General features: G+C 33.0%; 1 protein-coding gene across 12 annotated transcripts in view; it reads right to left on the bottom strand.

The window, feature by feature from the left end:
• Gphn (gephyrin) overlaps positions 1–19969 on the bottom strand; it is a 360226-nt gene that overhangs the window by 121083 nt on the left and 219174 nt on the right. For 4 of the 12 annotated variants that reach the window (XM_051196176.1, XM_051196182.1, XM_051196178.1 and 1 more), the window contains one exon: positions 9200–9256. The exons of 4 other annotated variants lie outside the window; for them this stretch is intronic. In XM_051196176.1, the coding sequence (XP_051052133.1) occupies positions 9200–9256 (57 nt within the window). Of the gene's footprint in view, positions 1–1034; positions 1077–9199; positions 9257–19969 lie in introns of all 12 variants that reach the window. 4 more of the 12 variants (XM_051196174.1, XM_051196175.1, XM_051196181.1 and 1 more) reach the window with 2 other exon arrangements.

The following is a 19969-nucleotide window of genomic DNA, read 5'->3' as shown; positions in this document are numbered from 1 at the left end:
TATTTATAGCAACTACATAAAATATGTTGTTATAAAAAAAACTGATATCTTAAATTTCATATGCTATTAATGTCCCTTTCTTCAGAGTAATATATTTTTTCTTTACATCTATTCAACCTTTTTCTTGCTTTGGAATTCAGACTTAGCACATTATATAATCAAATGATGTCAACAATATTTTGGGAATTTACAGAAATTAGAAAATACAGGATGCTCTTGTTTAATAAACAAGGAGGGGAAATTAAACCTTAAGAAAACAAGAACATAGGTCTTATTTTATATTATATATATTTTTTAAAAAGCATGATTCTCATAATTACTATAACCTTCTGTAAGATAAGAATCTTAAGAAAAGCACAAGTAACAAAGAAACTAAGTAATCCTATCTTTCTTTTTGTTTTCAAGACAGGGTTTCTCTGTATACCCTTGGCTGTCCTGGATCTGGCATTGTAGATGAGCCTGGCCTTGAACTCAGAGATACTCTGCCTCTGCCTCCTAAATGCTGGGATTAAAGGCATGTGGCACCCACCACCTGGCTAAGCATTTTTAAAGATGTTAAAGATGGAACAAATCTTCCATTTTAAATATACATAAATGAAATAGTTTCTCTTTTCTTAAGTTTTTCCCCTTTAATAGTCAATTCTGGAAGGTTTTCTATGTGTTTGTATAATAGGAAGGGATCCTCACTAATTGAATTCAAATCTTCAGTATCAGTAACAAACACATATGTTCAAAGTAGCAGCTTTTCTTTAGACAACCTAAGCTTAAATTACCCGTTTCAGAGAAAGGTAGTAATAATAATCAAGTTGGCGATTTGAGTGCTAGCTATTTCAGTGGCTTCCAGGAGTACTGGAAGTCAAGTTATTTTGACAAGAATGTAGTTTCTCTTGAAACTGGTGTCTTTTTCCCTCTGATACTCTTATCCCTTTCAGCCAAGGGCAAAGTGCAAGGCAAAGTAAATTAAGGCAAAAGAAAAAAAAAAAGTGAGTGCGAGCATGTTATTGACCATGTAAAAAGACACGTGCAAAATATACCTCAGATACACTATAGGTAGATGAGCACGACGGAAGCCGAGCCTGGTTTTGCAGTGGAGAAAAGAAAACACTGTTAAAGAGGAAACGATAGAACAGTAAGGGTTTCAGAAGGTTTACATGGCTTTATCAACAACAAATTTGCCATATAAATAATAAAACAGTCTGACAAGGGGATACATCTCAAGACTCGGTTATTTGAAAGAGAACTTCATGATTAAAAAAACAAAGAAACATCAAAATCCAACCCAGCTAATATTCTTAAAAAAAAAAAAAAAAAAAAAACCAACAACAAAGTACAATTATAGAGCTGATACCCCTATTCAGACAGGTTGTTGTATGAACTTGCTGAGAAGGTGCTCAATTAAGGGAGAAAGAACAAAACTAAACATGTTTTTCCTATGGTGCCACACTGATCTTCAATGGCCTCCTATATCTACTGTACATCTCTATATGATTCTGCAAAAAGGGCAGGGAAGCCAGTTTAAATACTCTGATATACTTTCTTCTTATTTGATTTTCAGTATTAATGAACAACTCCCTTCTCTATTAATACATGTTGGCAACAACATAAAAATATAATATGTGTATATATATATGTATATATATACACACATACATAACATACATATATTCTTTCTCTGAATTTATTGTTTTTATGCACTGATTCCTCTGTGTGCGTTTCTCTCCCTCATGTTTTGAGATGGAGTCTGTCTATCTGGTTCAGTATGGGCTAGGACTGACCATGTAGCTTAGGCTGGCTTCTACATTTAGTCCTTTACCCATGCTAGGATTTCAGGTATGTGCCACCATGTATAGCTCACCAACGTTTTATAGTAGCTATTTTATTACTGTTCCTTAAAATAGCTATTTTATACCTAAAGTTGTGATTTCCCTGATCTAGCCTTGTCCCTGGCTTGTCACCGAGATCCAATGATCTTCCTTCTTCAGGCTCCTGAGTGGCTAACGCTACAGCACCATCACTCCAGGCTGACCATTATGACTTTGAAGAGGTTATGCTCTGTCTTGCTCTTAACATGTGATGAAGCATGTTAAATTTTGTGGCCTAGTATTACATTAATTTTTACTATGCCAAGTGAGCTGAAACAGTTACCAATGCATTATTTAGTTGTAAGTTCTGCATGAAGTTTAAGAATACAAAGTAGGGAATTGGAAAGGATGACAAAGTGAACAAACCAGAAACAACGTTATCAGATTTGCTATTTAACATATTTCTAGTACCTATATCAGCAGGATATAGTAGGTGTTCACTAAGTATTTACTGAGTTAAAGAATACACGAACTCTTTCCACCTATCACTAAAAAACTAAAGTAATTTTCTGAACTTTTTAAGTTTATTGTCTTAAGGATTTGGGATAAAGTAGCATTGCCACTTATGCTTCAGGTAGTTTCTAAAATACAAATGAAACATCTTTGCAACTTAGTACATTAATGTTTCCTTAGCAAAGAGATGGTTCTAAGGAGATCATGCTTTGCACACTTAATCTATTTAAAACAGTTTGAGAATCTTACCTCTTTTTTTACTCAGTTCTTATTTGCTATTACAAGGAAAACTTATCAAGCTGAAGTATCTTATTTTTGTATTAACGTCAACTTATTTTTGTCTTTATTTTTCAAGATGGGGTTTCTGTGTAGTTCTGGCTGTCCTGCAACTCAGAGATTCACCTGCCTCTGCTTCCCAAGTGATTAGAGGTATGTGCCACAACCACCAGGCTTAAAGTAAATTTTGAGAGGGGCAATTCTATGATGAGTAAATACCTTACTTCTATTTCAAATGCTTTTTGGTATTATAGTATTTGAAGTGTTTATCTTTTGATTTAAAACATAGGATAAATTAGAGCTTTATTATTTTCATTACAATGAAATCTCAGGAATAAGTTTTTCATGTCAAGAGAATTCTAATAGTGTAAAAATTAGTAAAAGTGGCCCATTTTAGATATTATTCCCAAGACTAAATTACCACCATCATTATTAAAGGCTAGCCATATTTATGACAGATCATCTACCACAAGGGTTAGGATTTTACTATAATTTAATTACTATAAAATGCAAAATTAATTTAAAAGACAGCTTATCCAACAGGATAGGCAGCTCAAACAATGTTTTATATGTGCCTGAAGAAAGTCTAATTAGTAAGGTCTAGCTTATTCATGTAAGGACTAATGCTCCAGCCATGTGTTCCTGCTCAGTATCAGTTAATTGATCCAATACAGACAATTTTTGAGATTACCAAGAGCTACATATTAAAGTACAGTGTATTGCTTTATCATGTCAGGGTACCTTACTCGATTTAAATTCCACTTCAGATGTTAGGTGAGTAATGAGACTCAACTCAATATAAAAGGTGATCATTTTATCTTTACTAAGATATAATGAGGTAATAAACATAAAAATGCAATGTTTGCAATGAAACACTGTAAAATATTTTTTAAAAAGTTTAGGAGAAGAATGCCTTTAGAGCTCTATTCCAAATCCTTATAAAGTACACCCTTAGCACAAATTTGTAATCAATATTTTGTATGACAGTTCCCATATTTGAAGGTTTAACATTAATTCTGTGGGCTTACGTGTGTGTGCATGTGTGTGAGTGTGTTGGATATATGTGGAGAGGGTAATTAAATAATGTAAAATTAAGAACAAAAATATAATGATAGATCATGTCAGGTTACACTGTGTCCTAAACAACTTTATTTTAGTTATGTATATGTACTCATGTGTGAGTATATGAACATGAGAATGGGTATCCATGAAGGCCAGAGGCATCTGATTCCAAGGAAATGTAGTTAAAGATAATTATAAGAAATTTAGTATGAGCTCTTGGAACTTATATGGGTGCTCTGTGAGAGCAATACTTAATCTTAACCTTTGAGCCATCTCTCCAGCCCTTTAATTTTTATTATTATTTTTTGGGTTTTGTTCAAAATATTTATTGGGTTACAAATCTTTCAATGTGTTTCCACGCACAATGACCTAAAGGTACTCTTTCAGTAATTCAGCAGCTCTTCTTGTCACAACTCTAAAGTAACACTATTACATTATAGACATACTATGTCTATGCATTCTTGACACACTAGACATTTGCAGGAGGACTCAGCAAGTTTTGGCTGTGAAATGTCCGAGAGCAAACACTGTAGTTCTTCCGAGCCGCATAATCTGCATTTCATCAGAAACAGCTGAAGCTCATATTCAAATGAATAGCAATTTTGATAAGTACTTATTTTAGAATATATTTACTAATGTAATTTTCACATGAAATGTTGATTTAACCCTCACATTTAAAAATGAGAAATAAAATCCTTAGTGTGTGGCCCTATAAAACGTAAGATTTGACCCACAGGGTGTAGTTTGCCAGGCTGTGAGTCACAGAACTTAATGGATGAACATGTACAAATGCTACCAATGATAAGACATAATAGTTAATAGGTAATAAATAGTTCATAAAATATAATAAATTAATTCAGAACTAAGACTGGAGTGAAAATACCACAGTAAAAGAAGGAAGAAAATACAGAAATCCAATTCATTACTTATAATGGCTTATTTAATACCAGCTCTATTTTAGAATGCAAGCAATTAGATTATTAAAAATTCAAACATTACTATTTAAAAAGTTTGTTTCCTTTTGACTTAATTCTGATTTTAAAAATATATACCTAAAACAACTTTCAGTTTTAGTGACATCCTTATGCATCGACTGATTTTTTCATTTTGTAACATTCCTTTACTTACATTAGCATGCTAAACAATTCTATTATTACATTTGTTTTGTTTTTAAATCATCTTTATATTAATTAATTTATATTCTAATAATCTTCCTTTGAGTCATATTCCATGTTATTGTTTTCCAAAACCTTTAAAAATGAACAGATTTAGTTTAACATTAATTTATCATGATCCTATACAGAGTATATATTAGATAAAAACACACACTTGTGGATGATGAATATTTGTATTCCTTTCCTTGTTTTTCTCCATATATTGATTTCATAACCATGTATCAACTATTCTTTCTAAATACTTTAATATTCAGATTCACCTTGTTCTTACCACTCTTTAACAAAGAAAGTTCATTGTGAATTTACTTGAACTTATATTACGTATACAAAGCACAGCTTTTGGTTATTTTATCCTGTTTTTTATTTGTAAAACTTTCTGGATAGGTGGTGATGGGGGTGCACACCTTTAGTCCCAGTACTCATGAGGCAGAGGCAGGCAGATTTCAATGAGTTCAAGGCCAGCCTGGTTTACAGAGTGACTTCCAGGACAGCCAGTGCTAAACAGAGAAATCCTGTCTCAAAAATACCCAAATACAAAACCAAAACCAAAACCAAAGCAATCCAACCAACTGAAAAAACAAAAAACACAAAACAAAACAAAAAACAAATTGTATGTACTGGCGTTTGATCTTGGAACATTACTTTTAATATTTTCCATACTAGGTTCACACATTTGATTAAGTGCAAAATTATTTTTTCCTCATGTGGTTTTATTTTTGGTCACTATTCTCAATACATTATAAATCTAAGGATATGTCTCATATTTTGCAATGATTTAACTAAGAAAGTTCTGATTACATATTAAGAGTAGTTGTACTACTACAAGTGTTAAAAAAAGAGACATTCACTTAAGACATAAATAAAATTTAGTATTACTTTCAAAATTCTAGGCTTCATACAGAGGTCTATTCTTTTTATAAATTAAAATACTGTATGTGTCATGACAACTGGAACATCTACGATTTAATTATATCCCTAACCTACATTTCTGAAATATACGTCACCAACCTTTTAGCTACCAAATATATAATTGGAAACAAAGATCATTAATCCATTAAACCATATTCTAATGACCACTTGCAATAAATTTGCACAAGATAGAATGGCCTTTGTTTGCCAAGTCAGTTTAGGACCAAAATCTCTTCAACTTTGTCTGATGCTTTAAGTAACAATTTTTCATTTGCAAAGCGCATTTTATGATGCACACAGATAATTGGCATTAAAGGGATGCAGAGAACAGAATACTCAGCTAAACATTTCATATGTATATTTTGTCCATTGAATTCACTAGGAAAGATACTATTTGTTTTTTAATAGTTTAATTTTTTAAGAGGATAATGACGTATTCATTAGGCAACTGGAATTTAATAGCTCTTTATCTTTAAAAAATGATTTGGTAGTTTATAAGATCTTTCAAATAATATAAACTATATTTAAAAATAAGTAATCAAGAAAACGTGCTTTAAAATTAAATTAACAACAAAAAACCGAAGCTAGTGAAATTAATCATTATGTAGCAGTGTTTTGTTGAAAATAGAAAAGTGGCATGCAGGCTGGCCAGCTCTCTAGAAAGGCCAGTGGAACAATTGTAGGGTCTTGAGGAGAGCCCAGACACCTGACAGAACCCCACCAGCCTTTGGCAAAATTTAAAAACACCACAGATTTTTCTATATCATAAGAATGTAACATTTTCAACAAACTTTTGACTAGGAAGCCAACTTTTTTTTTTTTTTTTTTTTCAAAAGCATGAGGTCTTTTATATGCATGGAGTTCGCAGCCATACTTCACGGGGCGGGGGTGTAGAGGACTGGGAACCCTGGTACAGGGTTCAGACAGCTTTTATAGGGTTACAACAAAGCCCACACATCACAAACCAATCATCTCATAGCATCCAGTGTGGACCAATCAATTTGAACTATCCAAGCCCATGCTTAGCCCAGGAAGTCTGCTTCCGCTAGGGCTTCTGGGTGGTGTGGCACGGCTCATTTCCTGTTCATATTCACTCACAGGTGCTGTCCGTAAACCGCCCTGTCATAAACAGTCAAGAATGACCTTTTGCTTCCTCATTGCTAGGGGGCAGAGTCTAGGGAAAATTAGGCTAAATTTTTCCATCCTTGCATTCCCCACTTCTTCTCTGGTTAAATTCTAATCTTAGAACTGGGGGGACTAAAAGGCCATAATTTGAACCCCAATCATTTGCTCCCTAACAAAAGTATCAGTGAGCAACAAGATAGGAATAAAATTGAGCAGTTCTAAGAGGCTGTTTCTGGGTCCCATAACTTTTGAGTGGCATTGGGTGAGTCAGAACATAAACTGAAATGGCAACTTGTTTTCTTTTCAGGGGAAGAGGACATATTCTAGAATGGCCACAAAGTGGGCCCCCTTCACCAAGTATCAAGGTTGCTGTGCGGTGACATCTAATGTAGATTGAATCTCCTCCAACTTGGAAGTGATGTGGAACTTTCAGAACTTTTATTCCATCAATTAGGCCTCCTGGAGCCAGGAAGCCAACATTTTATTTTGTTCAAATACATTTTCCTACCAAAATAGTTAAGTAAATATTATACCTATTTTTAAAATGTCCTGGAGATTCATTCTAAGGATTTTCTACTTGATAGATACATACCATAAACATATTTAAAGACCAGGAAATTTGTCTTTTTCTCCAAGCACAGTGTCCAATCTAAGGATGCATCTATATTGAAACAAATTAACTGAACTATGAGTGTTTTATTCTTAAGCATGTATCAAATATCTTAAAGATACATACAGTATAACTTTAAGTTCTATATATCTTAATACTGAACTTCAGTTACATACATTCATTCATACATGCAAATTATTTTATAATAGGTACTACAGTTATAGATGCCATTTTTAAGTTCAGTTAACTATCAATTATTTTTAGAACCTTTTATCTTCTTAGCTGAACCTGTGTATTAATCAATGGTGTAAACCACAATAGAATTACTGTGTCTTTAAGACAAATGTAGAGTATGATACAGCGAGGCATGCTATTGGTGTATCACTACATTTTATTGACTGAATTCTGCTAAGTACCCTAATTTTGAAACAGGCACACATCACCAGGTCCCATCCATTACAAAAGTAACTTTAAATGTAAAAAAATAACTACTATGAGGCAATGTTACGGAACAGAGAATGGCTTTTCTTAATAAAAAACACAGACATACAAACACAGGTTCATCCATGTGCATTCATGTTTGCACATACTCACAAACAACAAAAAGGTAAAACTAAGAAGGCAGAAGAATCAAGGGGAAGGAAAGAGTACAGAAATTCATCTTTTTAAAACTGTTAAGTGGAAGTAAATTGGAACTATGGAAAAATTAGAAATGACTGAATTAATGAGGCTTTAATACAGTTAGTGAATTTTATGACATCCCAAGTGCACTGAATTATTTGGTATTTTCACTAATTTCATAGTTGCTACTTCTGTGAGGATATTTGTGATTGAGATATAAAACAATGTTTAACTTTAATTTTGCCTGTTTTTTATAATTAACAATTTTCTAGCTTGTATTTATGGTGGCATCATTAAAAGTAGTCAGTGATAATTTTCTTTTAGCCTTTCATTGTGATTAAATAAATGATAAGAGTACCAAGAGTCTAATATATATTGACCAAGTGGAATTTGGCCATTAACAAATAGGATCATAAAATAAGAACCTTAACTGTATATTAGTGCATTATGTACAAATTGGGAAATATTTCGATATATATATTTCGCCTAATGTTACATTAACTTTTAAAGGTTAAAAAAATCAGAGGTAGTAAGAGTACTTTAACACTAAAATCTGTATATGGGTTCATTATAGTGGCATCATAAAGCATTTCTTCCTAGCTCTTAACATGATGTATAGCCAATATATGTTATTAATTCAAAATAACTTTTTATTCTGGAATGAATTAAGCTGGTAATGACACTAAAATAAAATTCAATGGTTTTAATAAAATAGGTTAAAAGAGGAGGTGACATTCTGAAAATGTATTAGTTTTCTGTTGAAGAGGAATTTTAATACATAACCGGTGACATCAGTCAGAGGAACGGTTAACTCTAGAGCCCAAATTGCAGGCACATATAATGAATGAGGCAGATGCCCTTTCTTGTTTGTGGTGCCTTTCAAAGCTAGTTATTTGGCAGCTTGCCTTCAGCTGGTTGCTCTATGTGTAGCTGAAAACAAAACAAAACAAAAATAATATGACCCAACAGCCAATAAAAATATTAAAATAAAAAATGGGATGGTGGAAAATGGAAAAAGCCCCCTTCCTCCTCCCTCCACCCTCCAAAAAGGAAGAAGTGTAGGCTATAGACAAAATCTTGCCAAAAAATGTTAGAAACATATTTACTTTGAGGGATCCAACTCTACTAGCAACTCCTTTGCTTTCATCCGGCCGTCTAATTTGCTACAATGAGGGAAGATGGGTAAAAAAGACAGAATAAAGAAAAAGTGAACTTAAATTTTTTTCTACACATTAGTAAGCAGTACATGCAATACATCAATTGACTTAGGCTCCTCTTATAAGATTAAGGAGTTAACTAACCCAGAGGCTATATGACATGCTCTGCAAATAGATCTCTAGAATTCAGTTTCTGGTACAGCACTATTCCTGAGAGGAGGAAATTGGCACTTACTTTTGATTATCTTGGGGACTTCTGATGAAGCAGTATCTGGAGTAGTGTTACATTTGCATTTAGCTTACAAAAAACAAAGAATTACAAATATACCTATGCATGTTTTCTCTTTAAGTGTATAAATGACTATTCTATTGTAATATCAGAAAACATCAATGGTATGACAAGAAACATGAGTGTTCTTTAAGTGGAAAATTCAGTCCCAACAAGCAACATTCTTACTGGTGACAGTGAGGTTCCTCTGCTTGCCAACTCAAGCATAGAGGTTGTTCAGCTGTCGTTATGACTCTCAATTAAACAATTATGCTGCCAATCAGAAAATTTTAATGCCAGACCAATGCTAGATATATTCACTACTTCAAAGCATCTGAATCTTTCTTTCAGATAAAACAGGAGAAATAAAGCCTGGTGTGGTGGTGTGCACATATAATGCTAGTTCTAAGGAGTATTCAAAGCCATACTGAGTTATAAAGGATACAAACACACACACACTCTCTCTCTTACACACACACACACACACACACACACACACACACACACACACACACACTTACTTAGCAAGATTCAGACCAAGTGGTCTTATACTTAGTCCTGTACTTCAGTTGGAAGTAGTCTCATTCTAATCAGCATTATTAAGTTAAGTGTGAGGCTCATTCTTGTGTTGGCAGACACCATGAGATGCATGATGACATATCCTAGGTGTTAAAGTTCTTAGAAAAATAATATAACTGACTATATTACAAATTTTATTCTCTAGAAGCAGGGTACAGATTCATGTTCAGGTGTCTCAGAATATATATAGGTTACAGGGAAATACTGAGATAATAAAATTTCTAGTTAAAAAAACAAACAAAAAATAAGCAAACAACCCCACAAAACCCCAAAACAAACTGACAAGCATCTTAATACACAAGAATTATATCAATATTTGAAATGAATAGGTTTTTTTCTTTTTCTTTTTCTTTCTTTCTTTCTTTTCTTTTCTTTTTTTTTTTTTTACAAATTATTTGGCATCAACTGTTTTGGTAAAAAGGCAATCAATTCTTACTTTCCTTTGTGAAAAGGAATTGGCAAATTTAAAAATAACTGAAAAGAACTCCAAATAGAGAATTAATTTGGTTCCCAACATTTACTCTTTCTCTTCTTTCATTTCTTTCACCTTAAAGAACATCTTACACCAAAGGATGTCAACATCAAATGGAAATTAAGAGTACCTGGATTATAAAGATACTCTTTGCAGTTTCCTATAAAAATACAGAACATAACGACTTATATTGCTTTTGAAAAACATTTACAAGTTCAAGTGATAACAATTTTCTTTATTGTATTTTTTGTCTAAAAATATTAAAATTACATTAAGTCAGATAACATGAAGTGTCTTCAAGATTTCAGCAGTTCTTGACCTCTGCTGGTTGATAGTTTAAAGTTATAGTCCCTTAATAGGTCTGGAAATATAGAGAACTGAAAAAAGATGCTTATAAAATGGATATGTATATGCCTATGTATTTTCCTATTTGTGATATGATTGAGACAGAATCCTGTTGTGTAACCAAGTTTGGGCTGGAACCTCCTGTATAACCTAGTCTGGCTTTCAATGCACAAATCCTCCTGCCTCAACTTCCTGAATGCTAGGATTATAGGTATATGATATGACGTCCAGCTTTATGGACTAAAATTTACCTTCTACTATATTTATAGATCATAGAAATGTTTTCTAAGTTGTTTCTATTACAAATTCAAGTGTGAGCACAGAAACTTAGTAGTCCGCATGCCCAGCCTCATCTGAAATTGGAAGCTAATCGGAGGATAGGGAGATTTATATAGATTACAGGGATGATATATAAACTTTTTGTTTATATTTTATTTTCTTTTATTTTTGAGATTATACTATAATAACACAATTTTTCTCTTCCTGTTCCTCCCAACAAACCCTCCTATATAACATTCCTTGCTCTCTTTGAAAATCATGGTCCTTTTTCATTAACAAACAGAAACTTTGGAAAGGAAATTGTCAATGTTCAACTTCAATTTTATGATCACAGTCTTTAAAGTTATTATGGTGAAAAGTCTTCAGAAAATTAACACAATTCTCAAAGAAGTGCTTGCAATTTAAGTTTCATGTGAATATTTTTTGTGATTCTAGAAACAGATAATAGTATCTTACAATGACAACAACTCAAAAGAATAGGGAAAAGTGAAATTAGTAGACTGCATGTGTGTGCATGTTTGTATGTGCATGAATGTATGTCAAAGTCATAGAACAACCACAGGTGCTGTTCCTCTGGTGACATACACTTTTTATTTTGAGACAGTCTTCTATTTCCTTGAAAAATCACCAAATAGAGTAGTCTGTCTACCCAGCAAGACCAATAGATGTATGCATGCCACTGCCACCCCAGTAATGTGACTTCCATTGTTTTTATACAACAAAGCTGTGACTCTTTTCTGTTTTGATTTGGGGATCACACTCAGGTCCTCATGCTTGCTTGTGACACAAATGCTTTTCTGAGTGAGCTGTGTCTTCAGCATGAAATCAATATATTTTAAAATTCAATGTTCTAATGTATTCTAGTCAAATTTCAATGGTCAATTATAAAAGACTAGTATGAAGGAAGTTTACAGTTAGTTCAAATATTTATTTTTTAATGAGAAAGAGAAGTCACAGAAGAGTAGCATTAGGAATTTGCTTTTCATCATAATGTTAAGAGTCTCACCTTGTTATCTACTTTTATTCTTCTTTAGAGAGGTTAAACTGTATAATGTTTATAGCGTTTGACTAAACTTTATCCAAAATTGGTGGGAACAGATCTAGTTAAAAATTTGGAGTTTTTAGAGTATTGAACAACTGCATAGACAATTGGTTAAATATCTCTCAACTTGAAATGCAAAATGCTCTGAAATCTAAATCTTATGCAATGTCCATCATATAAAGTATTCCTGATTCTTTTTTTTTTTTTTTAGTATTTTAGACCTCTGTCTTTTGGGTTATGATGGTCAATCTGGCCCCTCTAGTAATTTTTTTTTTTTTAATTTCTAGGAATAAGTTGAATGGTTAAACAAAAAAAAATTTTTTTTTGGTTCTCTCCCTTTTCACCCTCCCCGACTTTTCCTTTGCATGTTATACAGACACTATATTTCATAATCTCATGGCACTGCTATTGTAGTATACTGACAACAATTTCAAATAATAATGAACCTGAAGGCAATAGTTATGTTTTTTCAAGTTTTTAGAAGATTTCTAGTGAGGATATTCTTTTGTTCATGTGTCTTTACTGCATAAATTTGTTTTTTGAAATGTTTCTTCTTGATTTTCAGTCTCCTTATTTTCTTTTGCATGATTAGAAAGGCTCCAGCAAAAAAAATTAAAGATTTGTTGTGAAAGTTTTATTTTCAAATCAGCTGCATTATTGCTATATCTTCAGCTGATGTGGTGAATGATACATGACATACACTAAAATTTTCAGTGAATAAATTTCACAATGAGTCTGTGTCTTCTCAATTAAAATAGAATGAATAGTTAACTCTGAAATTTGGGCCAGTCCATATATAATTTTAGAATATCTATCATTTTATAATATGAAGTAATAATGGTTTCATTGAAATATACTATATTAAAATAACCAATGGGACCTGGTATTGATCCAGATTGAACTGCAATATTAATGCTGCACAGGCCATATTTTTTAAATCTGTTTTCTGACAATATGCTTGAGCCACAATGCCTAACTGTATGAAAGAATTTTTTTTTTTACTATATTTACACACCAAAGGAATATTTTTAAAATACATGTAGGAGTCAAAGATATTTTCTTCATCTAAAACCTTTCATTTGTAATTTTGCTATTTCTTTTATTTCTGTAATTCGTTTCCCTGTGTTCCAATTTGTACAAAACTCAAGATAATACCAAGAAAATTCAAAGTTTCATTCAGAAGATACACACTTAACCACAATGAAACAGATCTTAAGTGGAGCTAATATACTTTCAGTTAAAAATCTTAATTTTGTTACTAGTATAAAATACAAAAGTTTAAATAAATAAACCTAAGTTTTATTATGTTAACTGAAAATTAAGAAGAATTCAAAGAGAAATAACATTTTTATTCAGTTGGCTGAAAAATATGATCAAAGATAAGGAGGACCTGAAAAGGCAATCCAATTTAAAATCTTCATGTTAAAGAGTCAGAAACTGAACTCCATTAATTCTCAGAAAGATGTAAAGTTTCACATTAGAACTTACTTTGAATACTTTGTGTCTCTGCAATAATTTTGCATATTCAATATTATCTTTTCATATGATATTGAGTCCATAATTTTTTTTAATTACTGAAATTTCTTTAATAAGTTGAACACAGCCAAATATTTTTTGCTTAATTTTCTATACTTTTCTAAGTCGAACTTTCATAAAGCCTTTTCGGGCTAACCTAAGAATAACATGTCAATTATTATGACTTCATGCAGAGCTGGGAGGGGGAACTATCTAAGCTACAATGAGAACTAATGTCTACCTAGCTTGTTTTGAGGTTAATGGTTTCCTCTGTGATGTGCCATTGGGATCCCTATATACCAGCCAGTTCTTATAACCTCAGTAAGAGGAAAAAGTCACAGTAGGAACTAAATTTATATCTAAAAGTGTGGCAACAGAAAGAGTGTCGTGAGGGTGATAGAAAAGTAGGAAATCTTACAGACCATGAGCCTGCTTCCTGGCAGGTGTTTAAAACCAGAAAATATCACCCCAGAGGAAACCAAATCAGCTACCAATAGAGCCACAGTGCTAAGGCAGGAAAACAAGTGAGGGAAGTTAACATGATTTTTAAATGTTGTCAATGACTCATTTAAGTGCAAATACTAAATAAATAGTGTTTCAAATATTTCATCAAACTGAATTCATACAGATGTAATGAACTATTCTGGGTATCAATGTGAATTATTGGAATCATGTTTAAAGGATCTGCATATTCTTTCAAAATGCAGAACTAATGCAAATTCCCAAATTAAATTAAGAGAAATCTCAAAACAATTTTTAGGAGATTACCCAGAACATTTTTATATAATTGGAAAATCAAAAACAAAAGTAGAGAGTGGTAAAACTGCTACATATACTAAAGTATGAGCTAATAATAAAAATTGTATAAAATATATATCATAAAGTGTTCACAAAAGAAAAATGTTCACATTACTAAGTGAACAACATGTTACAGTCTGTTAATAAGAGCCAACATATTTCGAAGATTGTGCTAAGGATTTTATATCAGTTTTAAAGTTCATTCTTCAAGCAACCTTATGAGGCAAATATCATTATAGATTCATTTTATATTAAAAAGGTTGCAGAGATAAAGCAATTTCTGAAGGCTAGATGCGAGACTATGGAGAATTAATTGTGCTAGAGGCCAACTGTGTTATCATGTGGGGAAAAAAAAAATCTGGTATTAAGATACCAGGAAAGGAGCTGAGGTCAAGACCTCATCTTCCATAAAAGTACAAACTCCTTTAAATATGCTTCATTTTAAAGAGACATGCAAGAGTCACTTGTTCAGGTATGTCGGATTCTAGAACTTGTGCTATTAATACCTGTACATTATGATGAGATACTGTGTAAGAATTATTTTTCTATGAATTTCCTATTTTCTAAAGTGAACATGCATATTATTTCTTTGTTTATTTGCTTGTTTATTTACAGAGACAGTCTTACCATGTAGGCCAGGAACTAGGTAGCTGTATTTCAATTCATTATATAGTTCAGGTTGTCTCAAACTCAGTATACTCATGTATTTGTCTCTCAAATACTCACATTTTGCTTATGGACCACAATAACTGATACACATTCCTTCTTTAAAGTTAAAAAAAAAGTTAAAAAAAAAGGGAGACAATGACATTTATAGATTGTCAAGCTGTAAATTGTCAATTCTATGTCCAATGATTGCTATTTAAAAAAAATAAATATCTTCCTAGGATCAAATCAACATGGTGAGTCACTATGAAACAGTCCTTGAGGACCAGAGCTCTGGCTCTGTCATATCTTGTCCATCACAATGGATTGCATTCCCTTATATTATGAGTCAGAACAAACCATGTCAGTTAAATGGCCTCCATCAGGTGTTTGGCGTTTGGTACTGCTATGATAAACACAGCCATGTTTTTTTTTTTTTTTTATATGACTTTGTTAGAAGAGGTAGCATGGTTGGAGTGGTTGGAATTGTGAGACAGAGAACTTCATTGCTATAAACCAAACTCAATAGGTCATTCTGCTGAAAAGAGGATAACTAGAATGCCAACAAATATATGGACAGTGAAACTAGACCCATGAAATATCAAAGGAAATCAAGGGTTCCATGGGAAATTAAGCTAGACTCCATTTAACCAGGTATTACAATAAGAGGAAAGGTACCCTACCTTTAAAACTCAATCCATCAAAGGCTCCAGTGTGTAAACATGCAAACTCCTTTAAAAATTAATTTCAAAGAAAAGTCCTTGAGAAGATAGAGCATCCAGAGTATTGGGATTAAAGGGGATCATATGGGAAATATCTTTTCAGGTTCAGCTATGCTGGTACTCTGAAGCCACTGTTGCTACGATAACAGGTTGGCTAATGCCTGCCACCTTTCACATTTTTAGCAGAATTTGGCATCAGCAATTCAGTATTGGTTTTGCAGAGATTAAGCAAGTTTCAACATTCCAAAAACAGGCTGATGAGAGCTGGTAATGTGTAGCACAATTGGAAAGCCTACACAGAGGCCCTGAGGAGCCATTGCATGAAGCTGGGAATGTGAAGCATAATTCAGTGAAGTTCACATGTTTCCAGAGATGCTAGGGACTGTCAGGTATTTTGTTACAGTGAAAAGAAAAGTAGTAGAGTTACTAACAGACATGCATGGAAGTATACAACACATAATTAAAGCACCTAGCAGGTTGTGGAAGCTGAATTTTAAGGCCAACCTGGAATGCTTGGCGAAAATCTTGTTCAAAACAAAACAAAATGAAAACAATTTAAAAATACTCCTAACAGCTGATCTTGGATTGGTACTTAGTATGACTGATACTAGGCTTTGGTGATAAGTGTAGTTCTATGAATATTAAATATTACAAGTAATTGCAGAGTATTGTCAAGCTGACAATCAAGAATAACTATCAGAGAGGATATTTCATTTCATTACAGTCACATATAAAGCATAGTAAAAGCTGAAATGAAGAAATAAATGTAAAATTCTGTGAAAAATGACACACACACACTCACAAAAGATAAATTACAGATAGGTATGGTGCCTCTAATCTCAGCACTCAGTAGGCAGAGGCAGGTGTATTCCTGAGTTTCAGGTCAGCCTAGTCTACAGCCTGGTCTAGGGCTACACAGAGAAACCCTGTCTTGGAAAATCCATACACACCCACACACACACCTATTTATATGTAACATATGTATGTTACACTGTTAACTGACTTATCAAAACATGCCTAAATCTACTAACTGGATAATGTCTAACTTATTAGAGACCATCTTTCAAATCTCAATATCTGCTTTGCTATCAAACCAGAGTAAATAGCAAAAAAATAAAAAAAACAAAACAAAACAAAACAAAAAAAAAAAAAAAAAAAAAAAGAAAAAACCCAAACAAACAAAACAAAACCCAAGAAACAGACAAACCAAAAACCTACAAAGTAAAGAACAACAAAAAAACTTCACAAAATAAAACAAACAAACAAACAAACAAACAAACAAAAAAACCCACCCATGTCTTTATAAAGATGAAAGGATGGGCAATACGCAACCAGAAAATAAACTAACTACAAACATATACAGAGAGGGGGCTGGAGAGACTGCTCAGTGGTTAAGAGCACTTGATGCTTTTCCAGAGGACCTGGGTTTAGTACCTAGCACTCATGTGATGGTCCCCTAACCAGGACTCCAGAGTCAGGTAACCCAATATACTCTTCTGACCTCTTTGGGCACCAGGCACATATATGGTGCAATACATAAATACATACATTCAGGCAAAACATGCACATATATAAATTAAAAATAAGTCTTAAAATGTCTGTAGATATCAGGTATCTAATATGAATCATTAAAATAGTCTGGAGTATTGAAAGACTATCAGCTGAACAATGATATGCATATGTGAAAGTCCAACAATATTAATATGATTTATTTTGAATGAAATTTTATATTTTTTTATTTGAAGATTCTCAACATTTTTCTTTTGCCCCTTTCCTTCCTCTTTCCTCATCTTGATTCTTTTCAATCTGTAACGTGAGGGAGCAAACCTGTGCTTGCTAGCTAAGTAGTCCATAACTGAGCTGTATACTTCAGGCATGAAACTATTTGAGACTTGAATGTTCCAAACTAATTTTAAAGAAGCCATTTCCAGTCAAACCATAATAATATTATTTACCTACTGTTAGGTTGTTATTTAAAAGAGGGTTTGGTGTATGCCAATAAGTTTTCAGGATATCTTGGGAAGCACTTTTCTTTCTTTCTTTCTTTTTTTGTCTTTTTTATTTTTTACTGAATTGCAGTATTATCACACTAAAAGTAAAAGTGCCATTTCTTTTTGAAAATTATTATCTTGAGCCTTTTATCTTTAAAAGTCTTTATGAAGTCTGCTCTCATTTTGAATTAGTAAGAATTAATTGTTCCTTGCCTAATTATCAGTCAAAAATTCAGAGTCAGGTAGAATTACAGAATTTACAGAAGTAAGTACTTATAGTCATTTACAAAAAAGTACAAAGGTTAGAACTCTTTGGCTGAGGATACTGCTGTAATATTGTCTCTATGAAAAATATGGAAAAAATAATATTCAATATACATAATTACAACTCAGAATATTTTGAAAAACATGCCAATTTAGCCGTTACACTACACCACTGCTACTACTAGTATGGATCCAAGGAGATTTCCTGAAATCCTCTTAATAGGTCACAAGGCCAATTTTACTAACAATATTAAAGCATTATTTGCCCTCCCCACTACACTGACATTTGCACAGATGGCATAAGAGCAATGGTGGATTAACAGTATTAACTTTGCAAGTGAATACAAACAGGCTAGTCATTGCATATCATTTACTGATATGTACAGCTTCTTCGAAAGCTAGTTTCATTTAATATTGTCCTCAATGAAACTGTTAATATTAAAATAATTAAACAAATTAAGCCCTCATTCTTGATTTTGATAAAATGAGAGGTATGGGTGAAATGCTTTTGTTATAAAGCAAAGAATGCTGTTGTCTCAAAACAAAACAAAACCCAAAACAAAGAAATAAAACAAAACCCCAACTAGCTATTTTTAACAGAGAACATAATTTCTATTAGAAAGAATCAAGGGGCATTTGGCAAAGTAAAATATTCAGATTTTAAAACTGAATAAATACTATTTACAAATGGAACAGTAGACCTTGGAAATATTTGCTGTGTCCGTCCCCCACCCCCATTTTTTTTGTGCCAGATAGAATCTCCTAAACAGAATTCAGAACTTCAGAAAATGTATTTCTGCAATTCTGAGCTAGAAACCTTTAGTTGCTTCTAAGAGTTTAGGTTGAGCTAGGTGGTCATATTAACAAAGATGATTTCTTGATGAACTATATCAACCTTGGGAAGAATGTATACCCAAATGACCAATGCACATGTTTCTAAATTATTCCTAGGTAAAAGATCCATTCAAATTGCAAGACACACAAATGTATCAGGGTATGGACTGGTAAAAAATAGGGTTCTAGAGTTTTACATTTCAAGAGATCTTTAGAAATTTATATGATGTAATGTTTTTCATTATATATAAAATCATTATACAATACCATGTATCTGTACACTATATGGTTGATGGGAGATGTCATTCTGTAAATATGTTTCTCGTATTGGTTAATGAATAAAGCACTGTTGGGCAATAGGAAAGCAAGATAAGCGGGACTAGGAGACTAGGAGGAGAGAAGAAGAAATAGGGAGGAGTCAACATGTAGAGACTTGAGAGACCAGAGGTCTAGGCCCTCTCTCTGGTAAGATAAGACCATGTGATAATACTTAGATTAATAGAAATGGGTTAATATTTAAGACAGAGCTAGCCGATAAGAATCTAGTAACTGACCAACAGCTTTATATCTAATACAGCGTCTCTGTGTGTTATTTGGGGCTGGAATGGCTCTGGGACCAGGCCAGTGGAAAAGCAACTCATAACTAAATAGTGTCTTCAACGTGACTAATAAGAACTTCCAATTAAAACTTAACAAAGCTTAAGACAGGATTTTAGAAACAAAAGAACAAAGACAAGCAATGCTTCTTGATAGCATCATTTTTTTCAGTAGGGCTCTGTTTTGCTAGAGACAAGCAGAGACTTGTGCAGCCCCTTTAAGGGAGGTTTCATGACTCAGCATAAGCAGCAAAAAACCCACAAGGCTTTTAAAGAGCTCTGCTAACAACTTAATGGTGTGAATGAGAGCTGGCAATGGCAGTGACCACATCTCCAAGCCGGCAACATACTGGAAAGTAGCATAGACCA

The sequence above is a fragment of the Phodopus roborovskii genome, unplaced genomic scaffold (assembly GCF_943737965.1).
Source record: "Phodopus roborovskii unplaced genomic scaffold, PHOROB, whole genome shotgun sequence".
NCBI lineage: Eukaryota > Metazoa > Chordata > Mammalia > Rodentia > Cricetidae > Phodopus > Phodopus roborovskii.
The sequence above is the reverse complement of the archived record's forward strand: the minus strand, read 5'-3'. Positions and strand labels throughout refer to the sequence as shown.